The sequence below is a fragment of the Carya illinoinensis genome, chromosome 1, assembly GCF_018687715.1.
Source record: "Carya illinoinensis cultivar Pawnee chromosome 1, C.illinoinensisPawnee_v1, whole genome shotgun sequence".
Classification (NCBI taxonomy): Eukaryota; Viridiplantae; Streptophyta; class Magnoliopsida; order Fagales; family Juglandaceae; genus Carya; species Carya illinoinensis.
The window spans coordinates 5,416,360-5,439,423 of record NC_056752.1 but is presented as its reverse complement, the minus strand read 5'-3'; the positions used below and the strand labels follow the sequence as shown (position 1 = coordinate 5,439,423).

The 23,064-nt window shown below is 38.6% G+C and overlaps 1 protein-coding gene across 8 annotated transcripts; it reads right to left on the bottom strand.

Annotated features, from left to right (window-relative positions):
• Nucleotides 1-843: 843 nt before the first annotated feature.
• LOC122307459 (ATP-dependent DNA helicase DDM1) lies at nucleotides 844-22,299 on the bottom strand. Of its 8 annotated transcripts, none has more exons than XM_043120356.1 (16): nucleotides 22,137-22,298; nucleotides 21,812-21,892; nucleotides 21,002-21,274; nucleotides 20,829-20,912; nucleotides 6,096-6,442; nucleotides 5,792-5,981; nucleotides 5,495-5,670; nucleotides 4,936-5,005; nucleotides 4,655-4,844; nucleotides 3,759-3,854; nucleotides 3,569-3,663; nucleotides 3,367-3,486; nucleotides 2,035-2,154; nucleotides 1,808-1,906; nucleotides 1,606-1,713; nucleotides 844-1,339 (listed from the first exon to the last, which is right to left on the bottom strand). In XM_043120356.1, exons 2-16 carry the CDS (start codon nucleotides 21,878-21,880, stop codon nucleotides 1,103-1,105), a joined length of 2,274 nt encoding a protein of 757 aa, XP_042976290.1. In that variant the 5' UTR covers nucleotides 21,881-21,892; nucleotides 22,137-22,298; the 3' UTR covers nucleotides 844-1,102. The 8 variants fall into 8 exon arrangements, with proteins under 8 accessions (XP_042976290.1, XP_042976305.1, XP_042976296.1 ...); XM_043120371.1 differs by having other exon boundaries at nucleotides 21,002-21,262; XM_043120362.1 differs by having other exon boundaries at nucleotides 22,142-22,290.
• Nucleotides 22,300-23,064: the final 765 nt, after the last annotated feature.

Genomic DNA, 23,064 nt, shown 5'->3' with positions numbered 1-23,064 from the left:
TGTTACAAACTAAAGTAACTTAATTAAATATATTACTTAATTCACATAAAATATAAAATATATCTATTATACCACGACAAACCATAAAAACTTGAAAGTGTAATTTTACATGGTTTTTTTTGTTAACCAAATATTTGAATTTTCTTCATATATTTTTCTTCGTAGCAATAACATTCTCTACCTTTAGTGTCGATTCCCTATGACAATCTATAAGATAGTTGGAATTTGGGACGCTGTATAAAATTAGACAACACTCGGGGATTCTCGTTAACTAGCGTAGAAGAGACGTACCAAAATGCCGAGAAAGTTCTTGAAGAATACCTCCCACAAAACCATACATATGCTCCCTTTTAATCCGTTATATTCAAACCATTTCTGTTTGAAAAATATTCTAGTCTCAAAATGATTACATAAAAATAATTCTACAAATTAACGTATTAATGTGATTTAATATAATTCATCATATTATAAAAAAATTTTTATTATAAAATAGATTTAATAAATTAAATTAAATCATATCAATTTATAAAATTATTTTTCTGTGATTTATTTATAAATGTTGCAGTCCTATTACTGTGAAGTTTGGATAAAAGGTAAGCCTTAAATTAGCAATGGGCTGGCATTTATTACAAAAATTGGGCCAAAAACAGTAACGAAATTACTTAGTACGTCATTCTCGTCAACAAATCCGTTGCCGTCTAGCAGTTAGGATATCTGGCTTTCACCCAGGAGACCCGGGTTCGATTCCCGGCAACGGAATGTCAACTTTTAAGATCCACTTATGTCGGGTTATCGCACATCTTTTACAAGAGCAGCCATCCAGAGGAGAATAGGTACACAACGGACACAGGAAAATAGTTCAATTAAATATGTTAATGTCTGCATCCATCACATCTAAAGAAAAATCTCATCTCACTCCTGTCTTGGGCATGGAACATCATCCATTTAGCACCGCCACCACGTCCAGAAAATTAAAACCACCAAACTGGCAAAAATGGTTCCCTGCTATTGTTTACAATAGCTAGCTACCCCCAAAATTTACAAAATCATGAACAAAAAAGGGCCGCTCAGCCCATGTTCCATGCCCCACAAAAACAAGCACTTAACTGTTAAGGGTAGAGAGCATGCCTCCGGTTGCAGTTGGTATCACCACCTCCCAGCCAGGACCTTTGAGGGGAAAAACACCACCACCATTGGACTTTTCGTCATTGTTCAATGCATCAACAACCAGATCACTGCGGTCTAAGACCCTCTCCAAATCTTCATTGCTAATATCTGTTTGTATCATCTTGTCTTCAGCTGTTTCTTCCTCTCGGAGCAATGCCAGCAGATCCTCCTGCTGAAGATTCAATTAAACTGAAAAACATCAGACTCATTTTTCACTTTATATTCTTATTGATTTATCAGTAAATAGAGCATCAAAATCCTAATTCCCAGTCCCCCTGGCTCACACTTTAATCCAAAACTAGCCCTCCAGAGCCCCAGCCCCAGTATGCCAATTCTATTTTTGAAGAAAATGACTCGGTTTTGCAGTTAAATTGGCATACATGATACAAACATGTCGTAATTAACATATATGGAACAATTTAGGAGGATATGGTAAACCTCAAAGACATCTGTAGAGCTAGACTTCCTTTCTTGGTGAAACTGCCCTTTCCCAATCACCACATGCTCAAGCTTCAATTTGCTAAAAGCCCTTTTCAAGACACGACCCTGTTGACAAAGACTAGGTCAAATTTTTGCAGGTACCAAAGGGAGGCATTTAGTTACATACCATGACAACAGAAATCATGACCATCTGAGTTACCTCTACAGATTGAGCTGTTGCCAGCCTGTAAACATGAACAGGCTTGGTTTGACCAATCCTATGGCATCTATCCATGGCTTGCAAATCCATTTGAGGGTTCTGGGATGCAAATATATAACAAAAACCTTTTAACCTTTGCCAATAAAACAAAAAAAAGCCTCATATGGTTGCTGAACACGTTATAAGAAAGCAAAAGAAGGTAATAAATGATCGTATCTAGACCATACCCAATCACTGTCATAGAGTATACATGTGTCAGCTGCAGTGAGGTTGATCCCCAGTCCGCCAGCCCTGGTGCTTAGGAGGAATATTCTGTAATTGCTGTTCGAATCATTGAAATCCGAGATCTGTTTGCAACATGGATTATTTTCCAATAAGCTAGAGTTGATTACCATTCACTCTATTTACTTGGTGAACCAAGAAAAAAAGTTTCTAACACGATAATAAATGGGTTGGGTGCAGCCCCCATAGAATAGGAAAATAGACCGTCTTCACTTTCACATAGTAATTGCATGATGTAATGACGCAAGAAAAGTCCAAAACCTATGTAGCCTTATATTCCCAAAAAGGAGATGTGGGGCATTCCAACATGTGTCAACTCGGGTGGCAAAAGTTTTTTTTTTTCCTTCCAACTAATGTCAGGTCAGTGGTCAGTATGTATCACTTATCAAAAAGGTTAGTGGTCAGAAGGTGTGACTTACAACTTCCATGTTACAGACCAACATTATATATACACATACCCAATAACTTATGACACCATTTTGTGAGTCAAACCATCAATGTTCTTCACTTCCTGCATCAATCTCGAGTGCAGTTCTGAGGATAGTGACCATAGCTAGAAGACCACACCTGGCAATCCTACCTATAGGGGCAACAAACAATCAATGGCCACCTTAGGGACGATGACCAGAAGAGGGAAGGGAGTCGTGGCCAGATTTAAATGAGGTGCAGCACCAGTCTAACACCCGTGGCAGCATTGGCAGCAATGAGAAATGTTGCTCCAAAGACTATTTTCTGACCCAAGCATGACTTTCCATCCGAAGAATAAAAAATGGGCTCAGACTGAAAGGCCAGGGGGTTGAGCAAACGAACATATCTTTTACCAATGAGCAAGTATGTGCTACCTTAGGTGCTTAGATATCATAAGAGGCACAAAAGAGAAAAAAGGCAATAAAGACGAAGATAAAATGTAGTATAACCATGTAACCTTGGTGTAACAAGATGCTAAACTGGCATTCACCAAAACAACCAGGATTTTTGTATGAAGAACAAAGCCTGTAATGAAACTGCACATCAGGAATTAAACATTGCAGAAAGAGGCTACTAAACTCTGGACATCACCAACATCCCATTCATGATTAGCCTTGCGACAGTGCAAATTAAATATTTAGGTTATGCAGTCATACATGATTTGGGTGTTTATATAAACAAATCAAAAACCTTTTTTTCCCAGAATGGTAATATAAACAAATCAAAATATAAAATGACAACTACCAAAACCCAAGAAAACACAAAATAAATGGCTACGAATTCTTATGAAACTGAGGAGAAGCAGAAACCTGTCTTTTCCTTTCATCTAGCTTCACACTGCCATCGATTCTACACACTTCATGTCCCTTTTCACTAAAGTAGTAATCTATGATGTCCAAAACTTTTGTCCACTGGCTGAAGATCAATACCTGATGGAAAATGAAATGGGCAGATGAAAGGCAACTCGATAACAAATGTGGGAATACATGAACTAGGAAACTCTAAACATACTTTATGTTTGTGGGCTAACAACCGTTCCAATAGCCGGTCCAGCAAGCGAAATTTACCACACTGGCCAATTATCTCTTCAACGGGTGGGTAGAAATCTGTAAACAAGAGATGAGGAAAAAATTAAAGAGGCAGGTAAATTATATGGCACCCATTTGATACAAATATACAGATTGTGTTGCAAAAAAGATACATGAGCCATCAAAGGCAGACTCTAAGAGGTCCGGATGGTTGCAGTTCTTCCGAAGCTGGATCATCAGATTATTAAGTTTCCCTTTCATACCACGTCCTGCAAATTTAAAATGAACAATAAATAAACTGAAAACATACAAACATTAAAATGGTAATTAACAAATTTAAGCCTTCCAGCAGATAGATAACCAGCGTACCAAGAACATATCAAAGCTGATATAATTTGTGATCACCCTAAATTCAGATGTAGCTAAAAACACAACCAATGTGATACAACATGATACCAACTTAGGCTAAACCATATTCAGTGAACAGCCCACGGGACCCCAAAAAATTAACTAGCAGAAGCCAGTCCCCCTCCCCCAACCTCTGATCTGAACCTAGGATCCAAAATCATTATCCAGTGCTTCTTTATATATATATATAGGAGAAACTTACACTGGATGCTACATCAGAGTAGATACCCTATGCAAAGGACTCTACTATGATATCACTTACAGCAAAAATATATAAAAGTACACAGCACGTGATCATATTTTTTTTATAATCTTCCTAATCTGTGATCAAATTCAACAATCAATACCAAAGGAAGGATTGTTCAGCTATTTTTTCTTTGCTGAGGTATAATTCAGCGGATCTGGCACATGATATTAGTAGCAACAGCCTTAGGTACTACCCAATGCAATGCCCGGTATGCCCATCATCAATGAAAGACGAAACTCTTATTTTTCTGTATTTTACTTAAAAGTACCGGATGAAAAAAGCATACCTCCCCATGTACGCACTTGAGAATAGTAGGAAAGCCAGAAAAATAAATTGCACATGGAATGAGTCTCGTCTTTCATTTTGCAATGACACAATTAAATAAGTTTTTGCACAAACAAAACTGAACTGTACCAGAGTTTGCCTTCTCAATTAAATGGTTCTCCAAGGTCCTGTTAATTAGATGATCTTGGAAATCCTTCTGATGGTCAGTCATGGTAGCATACAATATTATTTCTTTTTTTCGAGGAAGCAGCTGCTCAACATCAGCCTTCATTCTTCTAAGAAGGAAGGGGCGCAATATAGCATGTAGTTTTGCTACAACCTGCAGGCGATGAAAAGCCATCAAGTATTATATATACGTTGCAAAATGTTCTAAAGATGTAAATGAACAAAATAATGGAAACGGTGAATACTTGAGCCCTTCTCTTCTCTTCCACTTCCTCCCTCATTGCTTCATTGTTACACTTTCCTGACAGATCAAACCTGAAAATAAACGCTTCAAAGCTAGATATCAAATCCAGTAGATATCATCATCAGAGCAAAAGGCAATCCAGGTAAAGTCACCCAGGTCCTAGAGAAAAGAAATATAGAAGAAACTGCCTGAACTAGTTAAGGCATGTAGTAAATATCATTAAAGCAGCTGTGTTTATAAAAGGAGAGACAGTTGAATCACGATTTTGAAATTTTTTAAACTGCATAATCAAGGATGAATGACCAACTTCTATTTAGAGCAGGTATTAAAACCACATCTTACAAAATGAAAAATAAAAACTTACTCAATTAAATAATAATTAGGGAGACCATATGGGTATGAATTTTTGTTCTTTTTCAGTAAATATCAGCATTTAGAAACAAAGAAGCATGTGGCAGTGCTTACTATACAGGAAAAGATAGTTCAACTTTGGGCAATACAGGTAAGGATATGGTCACATAAAGTGAGGAAAAAATAAGAGATGGGCAAAGCATACTTACCATGACTCAAACTCATTATGAGATGAGAAAATATCAGGCAAAAGGAAGTTTAACAATGACCAAAGCTCTGCCAGATTATTCTGTAGAGGTGTCCCAGTTAACAGAAGCTTATTTTCTACAGGTAAGTATTTTAATTCCTTCAGAAGTTTGCATTTTGCATTTTTTAACCTGTGCCCCTACAAGAAGAAATATATGGATAAGATAACAGCAATGCACATCTTCATCCTGACAATTCCTACTTCAACATGTCATTGAATGCGAAAGTACATTCAAGGAAAAATCAGTTGGATCATTCACCTCATCAATTACAACATATTTCCAATTATAATGCCTCAAACATCTTCTTGCATCATTCATGGCCACCTCATACGAAGTCACGATTATAGGAAATTCATGGCCAATTGCTTTAGTCATGTGCTTCCTTCGTATCTCATCCCTCTGGTTCTTGTCGCCATGGTAGATAACAGCATTCATTGAGGGCACAAACCTTTTTGAAGAAATTCAAAAACAAAGGAATGGAACAACAACAAAAATCAGAAAATACAAATTGAGAAAGACTTGATTTGGAATGGTCCACCAAAAACAAAAGATGAATATTTACCTTGCAATCTCATTCACCCAATTTGAGAGAGTAGAAAGAGGAGCAATTACTAAATACGGTCCATCCAATCCCTTTCCTTTTAAATGTGCAAGAAAGCCAATGGTTTGAATTGTCTTTCCAAGCCCCATTTGATCTGCAAGGATCCCGTTCAGCCCATTTTGCCATAACGATATCAACCACTTCACTCCCTTGATCTGATACTGCTTCAATTTTCCGCCAGTTAACAAGGGCACAAGTTCTTGCTGTTCTTTCTCAACTCTTTCTTCCTCAGTAAGGTTCACATCTTCAGCTTGCTTGGCTTCATGAGATCTTGTAAGCATGGCTGCAACAGCCCTCTTGGCCTTCTTCTAATAGAATTTATTTGTAGAAAAGAAAGACAATGTAAACACGGTATCCGATAAATGAATAAGTAAGCTCGTTAATATGGCCAGAAAACAATGAGTAGACTTAAAAAAAATCCTGATTCAAAGGGACCGTGATGAAAAAAGAGTTAATTACAAAAAGAAGTCAACCAAATGTTGGAAGAATGTATTTAATTTACAGAGATATTTAAGAGCCAGCAAATAACTTCCTATGAAAAAAATAGTACCCTTCATGCTGGAAGATGATGGCATCCAGACAACCAACAATCACCTCATAAAGTAAATTACTAATTCGGTCAAGGTAAAGCAGCACAACAAAGAAGAAAAGCAAAAATAAATAAAAAAAGATGATAAGACTAGGGTTCTGCAGAATATATAGCTGTGATCTATTTGAGCATATTTGGCCAAGCAAGTATATATTTCCTTCAATGTACCAAGTGAAGCTTCCTGAAATATTGTTTTGGCCACCTCAATTTCTCAAACAACTGATATTCTACTTGGTAAAATCGATATTGCCTTCCTTATTCTGTCTAAAATCTTTGTGACAAGGCTTGTCACTCTCTTTACTCGCTTAGATCTGCAATTTCTCTCTTTAATGCCAATATGTGGCCTGAGTATGCATCTATACTCTTATTATTAGGATAAGCTTGAGGAGTGAGATGAGAGAAGAATTTTGGAAATAGCGGTAATGTAATTTATAAATAGTAGTGAGATAGTTTGAGTTTTATGAGATTTTGGAAAATGACAGAAAACAAGTTGAATAAAAAATATTATTAGAATATAGTTTTTTAATATTATTTTTGTTTGAGGATTTGAAAAAGTTAAATTGTTTTTTATTTTTTGTTTGAAAGTTTGGAAAAATTGTAATAATTAATTTGAAAGTATTTATGTTTGATTGATGTTTGGGAAGGAGATAAGATGAGAATTTTGGGATGGAAACTTCTTCCAAACAAGCCCCCTTAGCTTAATGGTTAAGGTGTAGTTGTAAAAATGAAAATATTGAGTGATCAAATTCTCGTCCGTCAGTTTTCTAACGTGTAATTTGGATAGTGAGATGAGATGAAATTGTTTTAAATAAAAATTGAAAATTAAAAAAATATTGTTATAATATTATTTTTTAATATTATTATTTTTTTGGTATTTGAAAAAGTTGAATTACTAATTATATTTTATGTGGGAATTTGAGATTTTTATTTTTATTTTTTATAGGTAATAAGAAATTTCATTGATAAAAAGATAGGCATAAGCCAGGTATACCGGAAGTATACATGTGCGTACACCGATTTAAGAATTAGAAACTATTACAAGGAAATCATGGAGACCGAGATTATTAAAATCTAAAGCAATGGCTCACATAAATAAAGTCTTCCAAAAAAAACTCCTAAACTCTTCCACGGAGCGTTCCTAATCCTCAAAATATCTATCATTTCTTTCGCTCCAAATACATCAAAGAATGCAAATGGGAGCCATCTTCCGCATAGCTGCAATCTGTGGGGTCCCTGAAATCCCTCCCTAGCTTGCTAATAATTCTACAACCCTTCCCGACATTACCCATATCAACCTGCTAAAAAACAAATTCCATGTTTCCCGAGCAAAATCGCAGTGTAAGAGTAAGTGGTCCACCATTTCGCCGCTATTTTTACACATGCAGCACCAATCCATAATTATCAGGCCACGCCTTCTTAGGTCATCAATGGTTAGGATCGTCTCAAAAGTTGCTGTCCAAAGCAGCCTAGGGAGGTGCTTTACTCCTCCATATGCTCTTCTACAGAAAAGTAAGAGAGTCCTTAGCTGTAAGTGTGTCATAAAAGGAGCCTACCGAGAATTTCCCTTTCTTAAGAGGGTCTCCATGTCATCTTGTCTTCATCTATAGCAGCAGTAGTATAATTATAGAGCAAGTTAAAAAATTCCACCAGCATACTCACTTTCCAATCATGTGCTTCCCTAGTGAGGTTAATGTTCCACTCTTGAGAATCATTTGTAGAGACCCGCATATCAACCACCGTTGCTTCTTTCTCCCCTGCAAGTTTGAAAATAGTGGGGAACATAGCCTTAAGAGCCATATCCCCCAGCCACACATCATGCCAGAAAATGATTCTTTGCCCGTTCTCCACGCTCAACCCAATATTGCTAGAGAAAGCCCCCCATCCTTTCTTTATATGCTTCCAAAGCCCCACACCATAAGCCTCTCTTCCCTCATTAGAACACCATCCCCCCCTTCCACTCCCATACTCCGCATCAATCACCCCTTTCCATAAACCTTCCTTCTCATAATTATAACACCACAACTATTTCCCTAGTTTTTTTTTTTTTTTTTGATAAGTAAAAAGAGATATATTAGAATATGAAACGGGCAAGGCCCGAGTACACAGGGGGAATACAGAGAGCCTTGCTACAGGCTAAGAGCTGCGAAGAGCAGTGTAAAGTTCAGTAAAAGAAGTGTCATTCATTACAATAGAGGATGCCCATAGAACTAAAGTGTGATAAAAAAAATCCCTAAAGCCTTCCAGAGATAGCTCCTTGTCCTCAAAACAGCGACTGTTCATTTCGTTCCATGTGCACCACATTAGGCAAAGTGGCACCATTTTCTAAATATCTGCAATCTGGCCCTTACCCCGGATTCCTCTCCAACAAGCCAAAAGATCAATCACCTTTCTAGGCATTACCCATGCCAAGTCTAGTCTTGTAAAGATGTCATCCCATAAAGCCATGACAGCTTCACAATGGAGGAGAAGATGATCCGCTGTCTCACCGTTGTGTTTGCACATAAAACACCAATCTAGTAGGTAGAGGCCACGTCTTCTCAATTTATCAATAGTCAAAATACTCTCATGGGATGCTAGCCATACGAAGAAAGCCACTTTTAAAGGAGCCTTAGTCCTCCAAATGCACTTCCAATTGAATACAATGGAGGGATGTGCCGAGAGTACCTCGTTAAAGGAATGTACTGAGAAACGCTTATTTCCTGTGGGCGACCAAAGGAGATGATCTTCTCTATCAGCATGTAAAATTGATGCTTGTAACGCGTTGTAAAAATTAGCGATGACTCCCAATTCCCAATCTTGTGCCGCTTGAGTGAATCTTATTGATCAGTGGGTGGAGGTAGAAGAACTGTCGAAATTATCAGCAACTGTGGCCTCCTTATCAGACACAATCCTGTACAAGGAAGGAAAAGTGATCTTCAAAGCAAACTCGCCACACCAAGAGTCATGCCAGAAGCTAACTTGATTGCCCTTTCCCACCGCAAGTCTACAATTAGCGAAAAAAGCTTCCCAACCGTTGCGTATGAATTTCCACAAACCTACACCATGAGCCCCTCTTACTTCGTTGGAACACCAACCACCTCGCATGCTCCCATATTTACTATCGATAACTTCTCTCCAAAAGGCGTCTCATTCCCTGTGGTATCTCCATAGCCATTTACCAAGTAGTGCTTTGTTGTGAGTTCTCAAGTTGCGGAGCCCCAATCCGCCATTGGCTATGGGTGTGCATACTTTTTCTCATTTGATCAAATGGAACTTTTTCACGTCCTCCAAGCTACCCCATAGGAAATCACGGAAGGTCTTTTCCAGTCTATGCAGCACACCTGCAGGCAAGGGGAAAAGGGAGAGAAAATATGTGGGAAGGTTGGATAGAGTGCTCTTAATAAGAGTGACTCTACCACTTTGGATAGGTAAAGTCGTTTCCAACCTGCAAGTTTATGTTTGATTTTCTCGACCACCTCATCCCACAGTCATGGATTTATGGGAGGCCCCTAAAGGGAGACCTAAATATTTCATAGGTAAGGATGACACCTTGCAGCCCAACAAACCAGCCAATTCACTTAGATTATTGACCTCTCCGACTTGAACCACTTCAGATTTTGCAAGATTGACCTTGAGTCCGGAGACAGCTTCAAAACAGAGCAATAGAGCCCTTAGAGAGCGGATTTGATCAGGATCTGGCTTGCAAAAGTTCAATGTATGGTCGGTAAAGAGAAGATGAGAGATTGAGAGATTACTGTGGGTGGAGCCGCCCACTGAGAAACCTGAGATGTGACCACCCTCCACCAACTACTTCCCTAGTAAGGCCTTTAATAAATTCGCTGACGTTGCGAATCCCCAAACCACCCTCTCTCAAAGGGGTACACACCTTATCCCACCCTACTAGATGAAATTTAAACTCATCGCCTAGACCACTCAACAAAAAGTCACGTTAGATCTTCTCAATAAGTACAAGAAATTGGTGGGAAGGTTAGATAATAAGTGTAATCTGTCCCCCCTTAAATAAGTACAACTTTTTCCACCCAGCCAACCTACATTCTAATTTTTCTATCACCTCCACCCAAATAGTCATAGCTTTAAAAGAAGCGCCAAGTGGGAGACCAAGGTACTTCATTGGCAGCAAAGAAACCACACATCCCAAAATGTTGGCCAGCCCACTAATATTTCTTACATCACCCATGGCCACCATCTCCATTTCAGCAAGATTTATCTTTAACCTAGAAACCGCTTTAAAGCATAATAGAATGGCCTTCAAAGATTGAATATGTCTTGCATTATCTTCACAAAATAGCAACATATCATCTGCAAACAAAAGGTGAGAGACGATATGGGAATCCCCCACTGAAAATCCTGAGAAAAAACCACCCTCCACCGCAGCCGACAACATTCTACTTAGAGCCTACATCACAATGACACATAGAAAGGGAGATAATAGATCTCCTTGTCTTAACCCCCGTGAGCTATTAAAGAAACCCACGGAATCACCATTTACCAAGACCGAGAAACAAACTGTTTCCATGCAATGCCTCATCCATCCCCTCCATCTCTCCCCAAAACCACATCGACGCAACAAATAAAACAAGAACTCCCAATTGACATGATCATAAGCCTTCTCCATGTCTAGTTTGCATAAAATACCTGAATTTCTAGACTTAAGCCGTCAATCCTAGCATTCGTTGGCTACAAGGACCAATACAGTATTTGCCTACCTCACACAAAGGCATTTTGAGATTTTGAATCTTGTCCATGACTGTGCTCATCCTATTAGCCAAGACTTTTGAGATTACCTTATACAAGTTGCCCACAAGACTAATAGGCCTAAAATCTTGCACCTCACTTGCACCCGCCTTTTTAGGGACAAGTGCAATAAAGGTAGCATTCAAACTTTTCTCAAATTTACCATAGTTGAAGAATTCCTAGAAAACCCGCATTACATCCTCTCTCACCACCTCCCAACAAATCTGAAAAAATGCCATAGTAAAACCATTCAGCCCCGGAGCTTTCTCTCTGTTCATTTTTCCGATGACTTGACAAACCTCTACTTCTTCAAATGCTCTTTCCAACCAAGCCATACTATTTTGATCAATAACCTCAAAAGCTAAACGATTTAGTGTTGGCCTCCATGTATACGTTTCCTCCAACAATCGTTCAAAATGACCAGCAACATGATCTTTAATTACTGCTTGATCTGAAACTGAACCAACATCTATGTTCAAGGACTCGATGGCGTTGAACCTCCTATAGGAGTTTGCAACACGATGAAAAAATTTTGTACATCTCTCCCCCTCCCGTAGCCACAAAGCCCTTAACTTTTGCTGCCATGAGATCTCCTCCATTAGGATCAACCTTTCTAACTCTGAGGTTACTTGCCCTTTGCGTTTAGCCTCCTCTTCTACATCCTCCAAGCTTTGTAATTCTTGAAGGAGGTGTTTCTTCTATAGTGCTACATTACCAAAGACCCATTCATTCCATGTCTTCAAGTCACCCTTCAAGGCTTTCAATTTTCCAGCTAACACATTGCTCAAATTGCCCTGTAATTAATATGAACTCCATCATTGCCTTACTAAATCCACAAATCCCTGATATTTTAGCCACATGTTCTCAAATTTGAAAGGCCTTAGACCACTCAAAATTCCACCACAATCTAACAATATAGGAAAATGGTCAGAGCACAAATAGGTGAGTCATCTCTAACATAGATCTGGAAAATGTACCTCCTATGAAGAAGATACAAGAAATCTATCCAGTCTCGACCAGACTTGGTTGTTTGACCAAGTGTATTCACCTCCTATAAGAGGTATGTCCATGAGTTCCAAATTGAAGATGAGATCCGAGAATTCCCCCATAGCATGATTTTGTCGTCCCTCCCCTGATCTCTCGCTTGGAAATCTTGTCACATTAAAGTCTCCACCAATACATTAAGGAACCTCCCACCATGAACACAAACCTGCTAACTCATCCCCATGCAACCGCTGCTCGACTCTAAGTTAGGACCATACATACCAGCAAAAACCCATTCAAAATTATCTTCAAAATTTTTGAAAGAGCAACCCACTGAATATTGTCCCACAAACACATCAAGGCTCCCCACCATCCTTTTGTTCCACATAACCAATATACAACCTGACGCCCCTTTCGATGGTAAGTACGCCCAGTCTAGATATTGACAACTCCATATGCTCCGAATAATTTTTCTTGTGATAAGTTTCAATTTAATTTCCTGCAAACAAATGATATCCACCTTCCATTGTCTTAGCAACGATCTTATACGTAAACGTTTGTTGATCTCATTTAGCGCCCTAACATTCCAAGTCAAAATTTTAAGCTTCCCTAACATTTATCAACTATACCAAACCTCCCTTTGTTACGTCCACGACTCACACTCCCCTCTGTTAAGAGACCAATTTAGCCTCTTTAACTCCCTATTTCTCTTAGTCCCTCCTCCTTGTTGATGTCCTGCCTCTAAGGCTATTAAAAGTGCCTTGAACTATTCTTCATAACCTACACAAGATATCCCCACCCAACTATGGAGATCTTCCACTTTTTAGAACTCAATTAGAAGGTAAATTAGGAGGGATAGCCCTTATCGGAATAGGATCATCCTCTAATATATCGTGTCCTTCTATTGTATTACTAAAAGGCTCGAAAATGATCATAGATCTTGCCCCTATTGCCTCATCCTCGCAAACACCCTCAAATGACTCACCTAGAGACACCACCCTCCCCTCCTCCATTTCAGTCAACTGCACAGACGAGGCCTCCCCCATAGCACACATAAGCAAACCACTCACCTCTACAGCAGTCTCTGCCATCATCGAGGACTCCCCCTTACCACCCCGAGGCACACAAGCCTCCTCTAGAGCAACCACTTCGATCACAGTCTCCCCCACAGCACTTTGAGATGGATGAAGCTCCTCTTAAGCTTGTACCACCATTGTTGCCGTTGAAGAAGCTCAGACAGCTTCCATCGGCTCAGTCTGTGCTGGATTCGACACCACTGGCCCGTCGCCCACAATTGGATTGCACTCACTTCTCCACTGCGCTGATATGTCTATCTTCGTTGACAGCTCTACCGTCGGCAGGTCAACCCCCAATGGCCCGTTTGGGGTTTCGCTGGGGCCAGTAGGCCCTGGGTCTCTGTCAAGGCCTACCCAGAGCCCGATGGGCCAACCTCAACAGCCCTGGATTGCCCACATCCTGGGCCTATTTTCCCCGTGGGCTGAGGCCCCCCTCCTGGGCCCATTATTTCCTTCCCCTTCAACACAAACTTTTGAGGCCTCATCAATTCTTCAAGCCGTCTGACTTGGCCCAAGCCCGCAACCAAGCCCAGCTCCCCATTATCTTCAACGCACTGTATCAAGTAATTGATTTTAAAAGTCATTTCCTCAAGCTACTCCTTCAGACCAGCGAGGACCTACAATTGCATTTCTTATTTTGGCTCAACCACTCATTTGCCACCCTTCTCGCTACACTAAGTATACTCCGAAATGGTAGCTCCTCCTACCCAAAGCAAACCTACCACTCCTAGGCTAACAGGTTCACAGGACAGCTCCAAGGCCCTCGGTTTCTCCAACACCTCCCTGTATGATTGAGCTCCTGCAGAGGCCACCTTCATCACTTATAGAAGCTTACGGGTAAAACCAGTAGAACCACCTTCCTTCCCAGCTTCCTTCAATGCCTTTGCTAGTCTCCTCCAGCCCACACCACTCCTATCCTCTGGTAAAGATAATTATCTGCGACCTCCCCCTCCATATTCCACCAAAACCATGTAAGAATCTTAGGGTTTCACAAAGCGTTGTGCGATGAAAACCCTTTCTCCATCTTGGAAAGCAGAGTAAAACGCTTTACCTCCCACTTCACACATGCATCCAAAGCTTTAGTAAACCATCTAACTGTACCCAACCCAACTGTCATATCTTTAACTACTTTCCAATCCTTCTCGGTGAACAACACAAACCTCCCATCTCTAACCACCTCAGACAACTTAGACTTGATTACAACACTTCTCTTAGTCAACATTTGTCTTCCTATGTGCCAAAATCCCACCATCAAACACCCACAGCCACCATCGTAATGCACAGATGGTTTCTGTGTACAGAGAGAAAAATACTTCCTTGGATACACATAGGAATTGTTTGCACCCAAGAGAATTTTTTAAAAAAAATTTTAATGATGAGATGAGATGAAATCGTTTCTATATCCAAACAGGGCCTAAAATTTCACATATGCTAAATCTCAAATCTCAAAACCTTTTTTTTTTATAGATAAGATGTAAATTTTATTAATAAGAATGAAATAAGCGAAGCCCTTATACACAGAAAGTACATAAAAGAATGACTAAATACATTCAAGGATCCATAAATTAAAAGCAGAAAATCATGAACATTGTTTCCATTAAGCACAATGGTTGAGAACCAAAGCAATAAAGTGTGTACAAAAATGTTCTGAAGCTCTGCCATTGTACATAGGTGTGGCACTTTATGTTTTTGAATTGTGTTCGTGTCGTATCAAATCATAAACATTCAACTATATGGATCAACTTGAACCCGAACCCAACCTGTTAAGCTAAACGTGTCAAGATTTCAAACCCTAACCTAACCCATTTAGATAACGGATCATGTTGTATCACATATTTTGATCTATTTAATAATTAATTAGAAATATATCAACACAACACAATTCATTTAAACCCATTTAATGTAAATGAATTGAACGAACACGCATAACCTATTTGGCCTGATTAACACAATTTTACATGATAGTTAAAATCTATATTTATTAGTAACCATAATATTTAAAAAAAAAAATAGAGTATCTACTAACAAAAAATATCAATGTTTTTCAAATTTAAACATGCAATAAAATTAATATTACAAACCATGTAATAACAAATATAAGCATAGGTCTAGAATTACAACCTTAATAATAAAAACATAAGCATACTGATAAATACTAATGCTACAACTCTTAACAATAATAAAATACTAATGCTACAACTCAAAAATAATACACATTATTGACCTGTCTATAAGTCATATCTTAACAGATCAACATGTTTTGATCAGAACCCATGAAAACATCTTCTACACTGCCGCCACTTGGGGACAGCCTTGAATCTTCTTCCAACAAGCAAGTCCACCACCCTCAAGGGCGTTATCCAATCATGAATATCCCCATTAAATAGGATGTTCCACTGGGGAGAACCATGAGAAAATGCAACCAAATATTCCACCGAAGCATCCCTATTAACTGCAATGCAATAAAGAGCTGGAAAAGCCCTATCAAGAGCACAATTTCCACAACAAATGTCATTCCAAAACCTAATTCTGGAACCATTAATAGCCACAAAACAGATGAGTTTCAAAACTCTACCAACCCCTCCTAATAAATTTCACAAGCCCAACTTCATTGGAACACCAACCCCCCAAGCACTTCCGTGTCTAGGGTCAATAACTTCCTTCCAAAGAAAATCCTCCTCCAAGTGGCACCTCCATTACCATTTCCCCAATTGGGCTTTATTGAATGTCCTCAAATTTATTGACAAGTAAGAAAATTTATTGATCCTCAAGATCAGGCATATCCCAAGTACACAAGTGGGTATACAAGAGAAAAATACCTTATTACATCCTACGAGCAAAAAAAGAAGAATACAAGCCATTAAAATTAAACCTATTATACAATAGCCTTAGCCAAAAGTAACAAAGATTGAAAAAATAAGTCTCTAATCCCCCCAAAGAACGTTCTCTATTTTCAAAACATCTTCCATTCTTCTCATTTCATATACACCACATAAGACATAGGGGTACCATTTTCCAAACATCTGCTACTCGACGATTTCCTCGTATTCCGCACCAACAAGCCAAACGATTTTCCACCCTCTTTGGCATCGCCCAAGCAATGTTTAGCCTCACAAAGATTTCATCCCATAGAGATTTCGCCACATCATAGTGGAGAAGTAGATGGTCTGTTAATTCACCATTCTTTTTGCACATGAAGCACCAATCCATTTTGAGATAGTAACGCTTCCTCAGCTTGTCTATGGTCAAAATTTTCTCGTGAGAGGCCAGCCAACCAAAAGAAAGCAACTTTTAGGGACACTTGCCCTTCCAAATGCACTTCCAAGGGAAAACAGTAAAAGCATAGGTAGACAAAGCATTGTATAAAGATCTAAATGAGAAATTCTTGTTCCCGGGATGTATCCACAACAGTTTGTCCTCCAAATGCAATGCATACAAGGTGCTGTAGAAGTCAGAAATAACTCTCACTTCCCAATCTTCAACTGCTCTAATAAGTGGCACATTCCACTACAGCAGGCCATTCAAAGAGTCCATATAATTAGAGCAAAAGAGGCTTCCTTATGCAATGCAATGCAATTTTGAAATGAGGAAAAACATCCTTGAGAGCAACATCACCGCACTGAACATCAACCTAGAATCTGACCATTGTTCCATGCTACCACAAATCTGAAATTACAAATGAATTCCTCCTAGCCCTTTATAATAAATTTCCATTCACCAACACCATACAATCCACACTTCATTAGAAACCCAACCTCCCCAAATGCTTCAAAACGTAGCATCAACCCCAGTCCTCCATAAAGCAGTACTTTCTTGATGGTACCGCCGCAACCATTTTCCAAGTAAGGCCTTATTGAAAATGCTCAACTTTCTTATCCCCGAACCTCCACAAGATAGGTGGGGTACAAATCTTGTCCCATTTAATCAAATGGAACTTTTTCCCGTCCCCCAATTCACCCCACAAGAAAGCACAGAAGATTCTTTCCATCATATTAGCAACACCAAACAAAATCGGGAATAATGAAAGATAATACATAAGGAGGTTAGATAACATACTCTTAATAAGAGTGATTCATCCCCCTTAGATAGATACATCCTTTTCCAACTAGCCAATCCATTCTCAATTTTTTTTGATCAAACCATCCCATATTACCTTAGATTTATGAGGGGCTCCCACGGGAAGACGAAGGCACTTCATAGGTAAAGAAGAATCCTTACAACCCAAGATTTTAACCAAGTCTCTAATATGATCTACCGAGCCAACCGGTACCAATTTAGATTTAGGGCCAGTTTGGATCCTTAGAGACGAAGGCACTTCATAGGCACTTCAACTCATCTCATCTAATCATTATAATTTTTTCAAATTTCAACACAAAATATAATAAACAATTCAACTTTTTTAAATTAAAAAATAATAATAATATTAAACATTTTATTCAACTTTCATCTGAACTCAACTCAACTCAACTCGATATTCAAACGCAGCCTTAGACAAGTTCACATTGAGACTAGAAACAACTTCAAAACAGAGTAGGAGAGCTCTCAATGAACTAATTTGATTAGGATCTGACTCACAAAGAATTAAGGTGTTGTCAGCAAAGGATAGATGTGATACATTGACACTCCCTAATGAGGTACCACCCACTAAAAATCCAGACAAGAAAGACCCATCCACCCCTAACTCCAACATTTTGCTCAATACATCCATAACTAAGACAAAGATAAAAGGAAATAAAGGATGTCCTTGTTTTAATCCGCGAGAGCTATTGAAGAAACCATCAGGAGTACCATTAACCAACACCAAGAATCTAGTGGTAGTGATACGATACTTCAATCAATTGCACCACCTATCACCAAAAACAAATATGCAAAGAATATAGACCAAGAAGTCCCAATTAACATAATCAAAAGCTTTATCCATATCTAGTTTGCAAAGGATACTTAGAATGCCAACTCTTCTCTTTACCTATAAAAAAAAAAAGGATATTTGAAATGCCGACTCTAATTCTACTATCCAAACATTTATTAGCAATAAGGATCGAATCCAAAAGCTATCTCCCCTAAACGAATGCATTGTGTTTTCAAAACAATATTTTCCATGACCGTGCTCATTCAATTGGCAAGAACCTTTGATATAATCTTATACTTTCTACTCACAAGACTTACAGGACAATTCTTTCACCTCCACAAACTCAACCTTCTTTGGAATAAGTGCTATGAAGGTTAAGTTAAGGATTTTTTCAAATTTCATATGTGAGTGAAAATTCAACAAAAACCTTCATAACATCCTTTTTGATAATATCCCAACAAACCTAGAAAAAAAAAAACCATTGAAAATCCATTCAATACCAGAGCTTTATCATTGTCCATTCCTTTCAGCACCTTAAACACCTCTTCCTCTTCAAACATCCTCTCTAACCAATCAACACACGATTGATCAATCGTGTGAGTAGATTATCAAAAACTACACTGTGATTCTTAATTTTAGATGTCCAAAAGAACCTTTCCTTACAAGTTCAGCACCTCAATAGTGTTAAATCTTCTATGAAAGTTGGCCGCTCTATGAAAAAAACTGGTACACTTACTCCTTCCTTCAGCTAAAGGGCCTAAGATTTTTGTCGCCATGGGATTCATCAATGAGAGTAATTTTTTCCATATTAGCCACAACATCTATCTTCCTTGCCTTCTCCTCATTAGTGAGAGCCCCAACAGTCTCCTTTTCATCAAAGCATGAAAATTCCTCAAAAAGAATCTTCCTCTGATCATCGATCTTCCTGAATTCTACCCATTCCACAATTTCATATATTTTTCAAAGCTTTAAGCTTTCCAATCAACACAAAGCTAGGCATACCATGGAGTTTAATAAGAGGACCACCACACTCGCACCTTCTCCACAAAACAATCAACTTTCAACCACATGTATTCAAATTTAAAATATCTACGTCTCTCCTAGAGGCTCCTACAATCTAGCAAAATGGGGAAATGGTCAAAACATAGCCTTGTAAGTGTCTTTTGACATAAATCCGAAAAATGGGCCTCCCAAGATGAAGATACAATGAATCTATGCAATCTTGACCAGACCCTCCTATTGGACCATGTAAAATTTGCCCTTGCCAAAGGTAAATCAACTAAGTCCAATTCAAAGATAAGATCAAAAAATTATGCCATAGCCGAACTAATACAAGAATCCCCCGACCTCTCACTTGGAAAACAAGTTATTTTAAACCCCCCCCCCCCCCAAATAGTCAATACACCACGACACATCCCACCAACTACACATACTAGCAATCTCCTCCTAGAGGAACATTTTATTGTTGTCTACATTAGGACCGTATACACCAGCGAAAGACCACTTGTAGCCATCATCCACATCTTTAAAGGAACAAGTCACCAAATATTCCTCGACATATTCCCCGACCAGATTGATGAGTCTCATATCCCACAGCATAAGAATGCCTCCCGATGCACCTTTAGAGGCAAGATAGGCCAACCCATATTAAGACATCACCACAAGCTTCTAATAATACTTCTATCTAAGAGCTTCAGCTTGGTCTCTTGATGACAAATGATATCAGCCTTCCAATTCCAAAATAGATTTTTAACATGGAAGCGTATGCATGGACCATTCAGCCCCCTTACATTCCAAGATAAAATCCTTGATAAAATCTTTGATTTCATTGATCACAGATATTTGCCTTAACCTGACTCCTTCCTCTAGTTGCACTATCTTCCCGAGCATCATCATTAATAGAGCAAGCTAGTCTCCTTAACTCCCTTCCTTTTTTGGCATAAGATCTAGCCCAAAGAGGCTAACTTGATTCAATAGCAATGAGGGCTTTAAATTGGTCTTCAAAGCCCTCACATGAAATCTATGCATTCCCGTATTTCATCCACTTTTTGGAGAACCCAATCCAACTGAGATTCTGCCCTGTGAACCTGACAGCATGGGACATATGGGCTTAGGTCATCCAGAGGAGAAACGTCCCTTGGGCTTGAGGAAGACCAGGGAGATGGTTTGATCTGTCGGGGGTCAGTCGGGACCAGCTCCAGCGAGCCACCTAGAGGGTCATCGGCGATTGGTGAACTTGTCTATACCAGCCCAGAAAGCCTCAAAGCCACGTCGCCATCTCTTATCCTCCATCAAAGTTTTGGTTGTACGGAGAGAAAAAGTTTGATTGTACAAAGAGATAGAATCAAATTTCACAATTTACAAGTGCAAAACATAACAAACTCAGATTCATGTTGTGGGAAATCTATATATAGAATGAACTTGCTCTCTCAACATAACAAAAGAATCGCAGAAATGCTCACATTATTGTATTGTGCAGCAGCTTTTCTTTTCGATCCACGACCTCTCTTTTTTTCAACAACTACATTCTCTTGCTCCATTCCATTCTTGCAAAGAAAATCAATAATACAATCAGCAATAAAAAGAAGTTTCCCACAACTACAAATTCATCTGAGAAAGGTGTATGAGAATATACAGTTGTAATATCATCCATTTTTTCCAGCAAAAACTCAGAGTACATCTGAGTTTGAGTTAGAAGCTCATCCAATTTGGTAAATTGACTGTCATTCAACTGGGGTTCCCCCTCTGGCTCCTTTCTCTGCTCTTCATCTTCTTCCTTAACCCGAGCTTCCAATAGTTTTTCTTCCTCCTTGGCCATTGCTCTCAATATCAAAGAGGAATCTCCATTTCCTTCATGTGGACACATTTCTTCCTCTGACTTGACTTCCATTTTCACCTTGCAGATATCCTTCATTTTCAATAAACTAAATATCTTATACAAATAATAGCTTCGTTGCAGATATCCCTCATTCTATATATGCAATAATATGAATGATATAAAAATAAAAGACGTTAACATCAATTACATGCATGCATAGATACAAATATATATATAGACATGCATTCACACTTCAAGACTTACACATAGGCATTAAGTGTGCATAAAAAAGCTATCATAGCTTCTCAAAACTCAAAAAGACCATCAGAGTAAAAGTTAGAGCAAGCACCATTATGAAAACCACAAACTCTGAAGGCAAGCGAACCCAACCAACAAATACATCAAGTTGCTACATCATGGTAAAATAGAACAATATAAAAATAACAGTCGCTCGCCTCCATTTGGTTCTAAACTACACATAACCAAAGAAAATGCTCAAACATGTAATTTTTAAAGGTTATTTACAATTTTACTTCCCCTTTCTCCACATTCCTACATACTAACGTGAACCAAACAGAATGAAAAATAAGAAGAAAGAAATGTCATTAACGGAAAAAGGAAACAAACCTCGTCTTCAAGCACCGAAGTCGGCGACCCTGCAGAGCCTTCGCCATTCATTTCGTTCTTCGTGTCCATTCCCAACACTAACTGATTAACATCAGGTAAAAGAATGAACATACCAGAAAACGAAATAAAGCCAAAGAGACCACAAATACCATAGAACGACATATTTTCTCCAAATCATTAACCCTAGGGTTTCGATTCAAAACAAGTACTGTTCACAATGCGATTTTCACAAGGCAAAAAATAAAAACGCTCTGTTTTTAATAGCTTCCTTTGCACGGAAATGCGATAATCAGGCATCAAAAGCATGAAATATACATATACGAACCCTACGTATATGGAGTTCCGGAGAGCAAGTCGGAGAGGAATGGAGCACAATGAAGGACCGGAACCGAGAAAACCAAAATAGAAGACGTTTGGACTTTGGAGAGTAACAGTCAGCAGCAGCTGCCAGGCATAATTAAACGAGAAAGGAGTTTTATTTATTTATTTGTGGGTAGCTTCATCTTGAGCGGGAAAACCAGGTTTTAGTTATACCCCTGGAACTTCGGCAAAATTACAAAGAAAACCTAGTTCATGGACGCTGCTTTCCAATTTCCATCTTATCGGAAGGTCATTTTCTTCGACGAAGTTTTTTTTTTCCTTTTTTCTTTTTTTTTTACTTTTTTCAAATTGGGCCTATTATATTTACCCTATTGCGGCGAATGTGATGGGGTTTACTTTCCCCCACTCCACCCAGAAGAAGGGACGCTTGCTTTTATAGTTTTGTCGGCCCATTCTGTCCTGTCCACTTTTCAGTCCACTTTTTGAGCAACATGATTTTTGTTTCCTATATGATAAAATAAATAAATAGTTTGCTAATTAGAAAAAAATAGTCTTTAAAATCCTCTTTTGAGTCCACTTTTGGGCAACATGAATTTCCTTATGAACCGATTTCTGCAGAGGAACGTTCACCCGATCCGATCAGCCCGAAAACCATGTTCCGGTCCGACCCCATTGAGGAGCATTTCGATTAGTCGATTATCCGATTTTAAAATGATTTCAGAATAACTGGGTGTTCCCAATCCGCTATTTTAAAAAATATATATTAAGATCAATATATTAGAAAAATTACAACCCTATACAAAATATAAAAATCCTTTTAAGTAATTCTCGATAATTTCTTAATGCACAAAGTCGACTCGAAGTGCACTGGTAGAGTCATCAAAATGCATGGTATTTTTAATTCTTAAAACCTTTTTAATCTAGAATATGCG

Excerpts from the sequence above, each read along its gene's own strand:
- LOC122307459 (XM_043120356.1), bottom strand. The coding sequence starts at position 21,880 with ATGGACACGAAGAACGAAATGAATGGCGAAGGCTCTGCAGGGTCGCCG. Across the intron at positions 3,487-3,568 it reads TGTTAGCCCACAAACATAAA|GTATTGATCTTCAGCCAGTG; the intron begins GTATGTTTAGAG and ends ATTTTCCATCAG. Across the intron at positions 1,714-1,807 it reads CAACAGCTCAATCTGTAGAG|GGTCGTGTCTTGAAAAGGGC; the intron begins GTAACTCAGATG and ends CTTTGTCAACAG.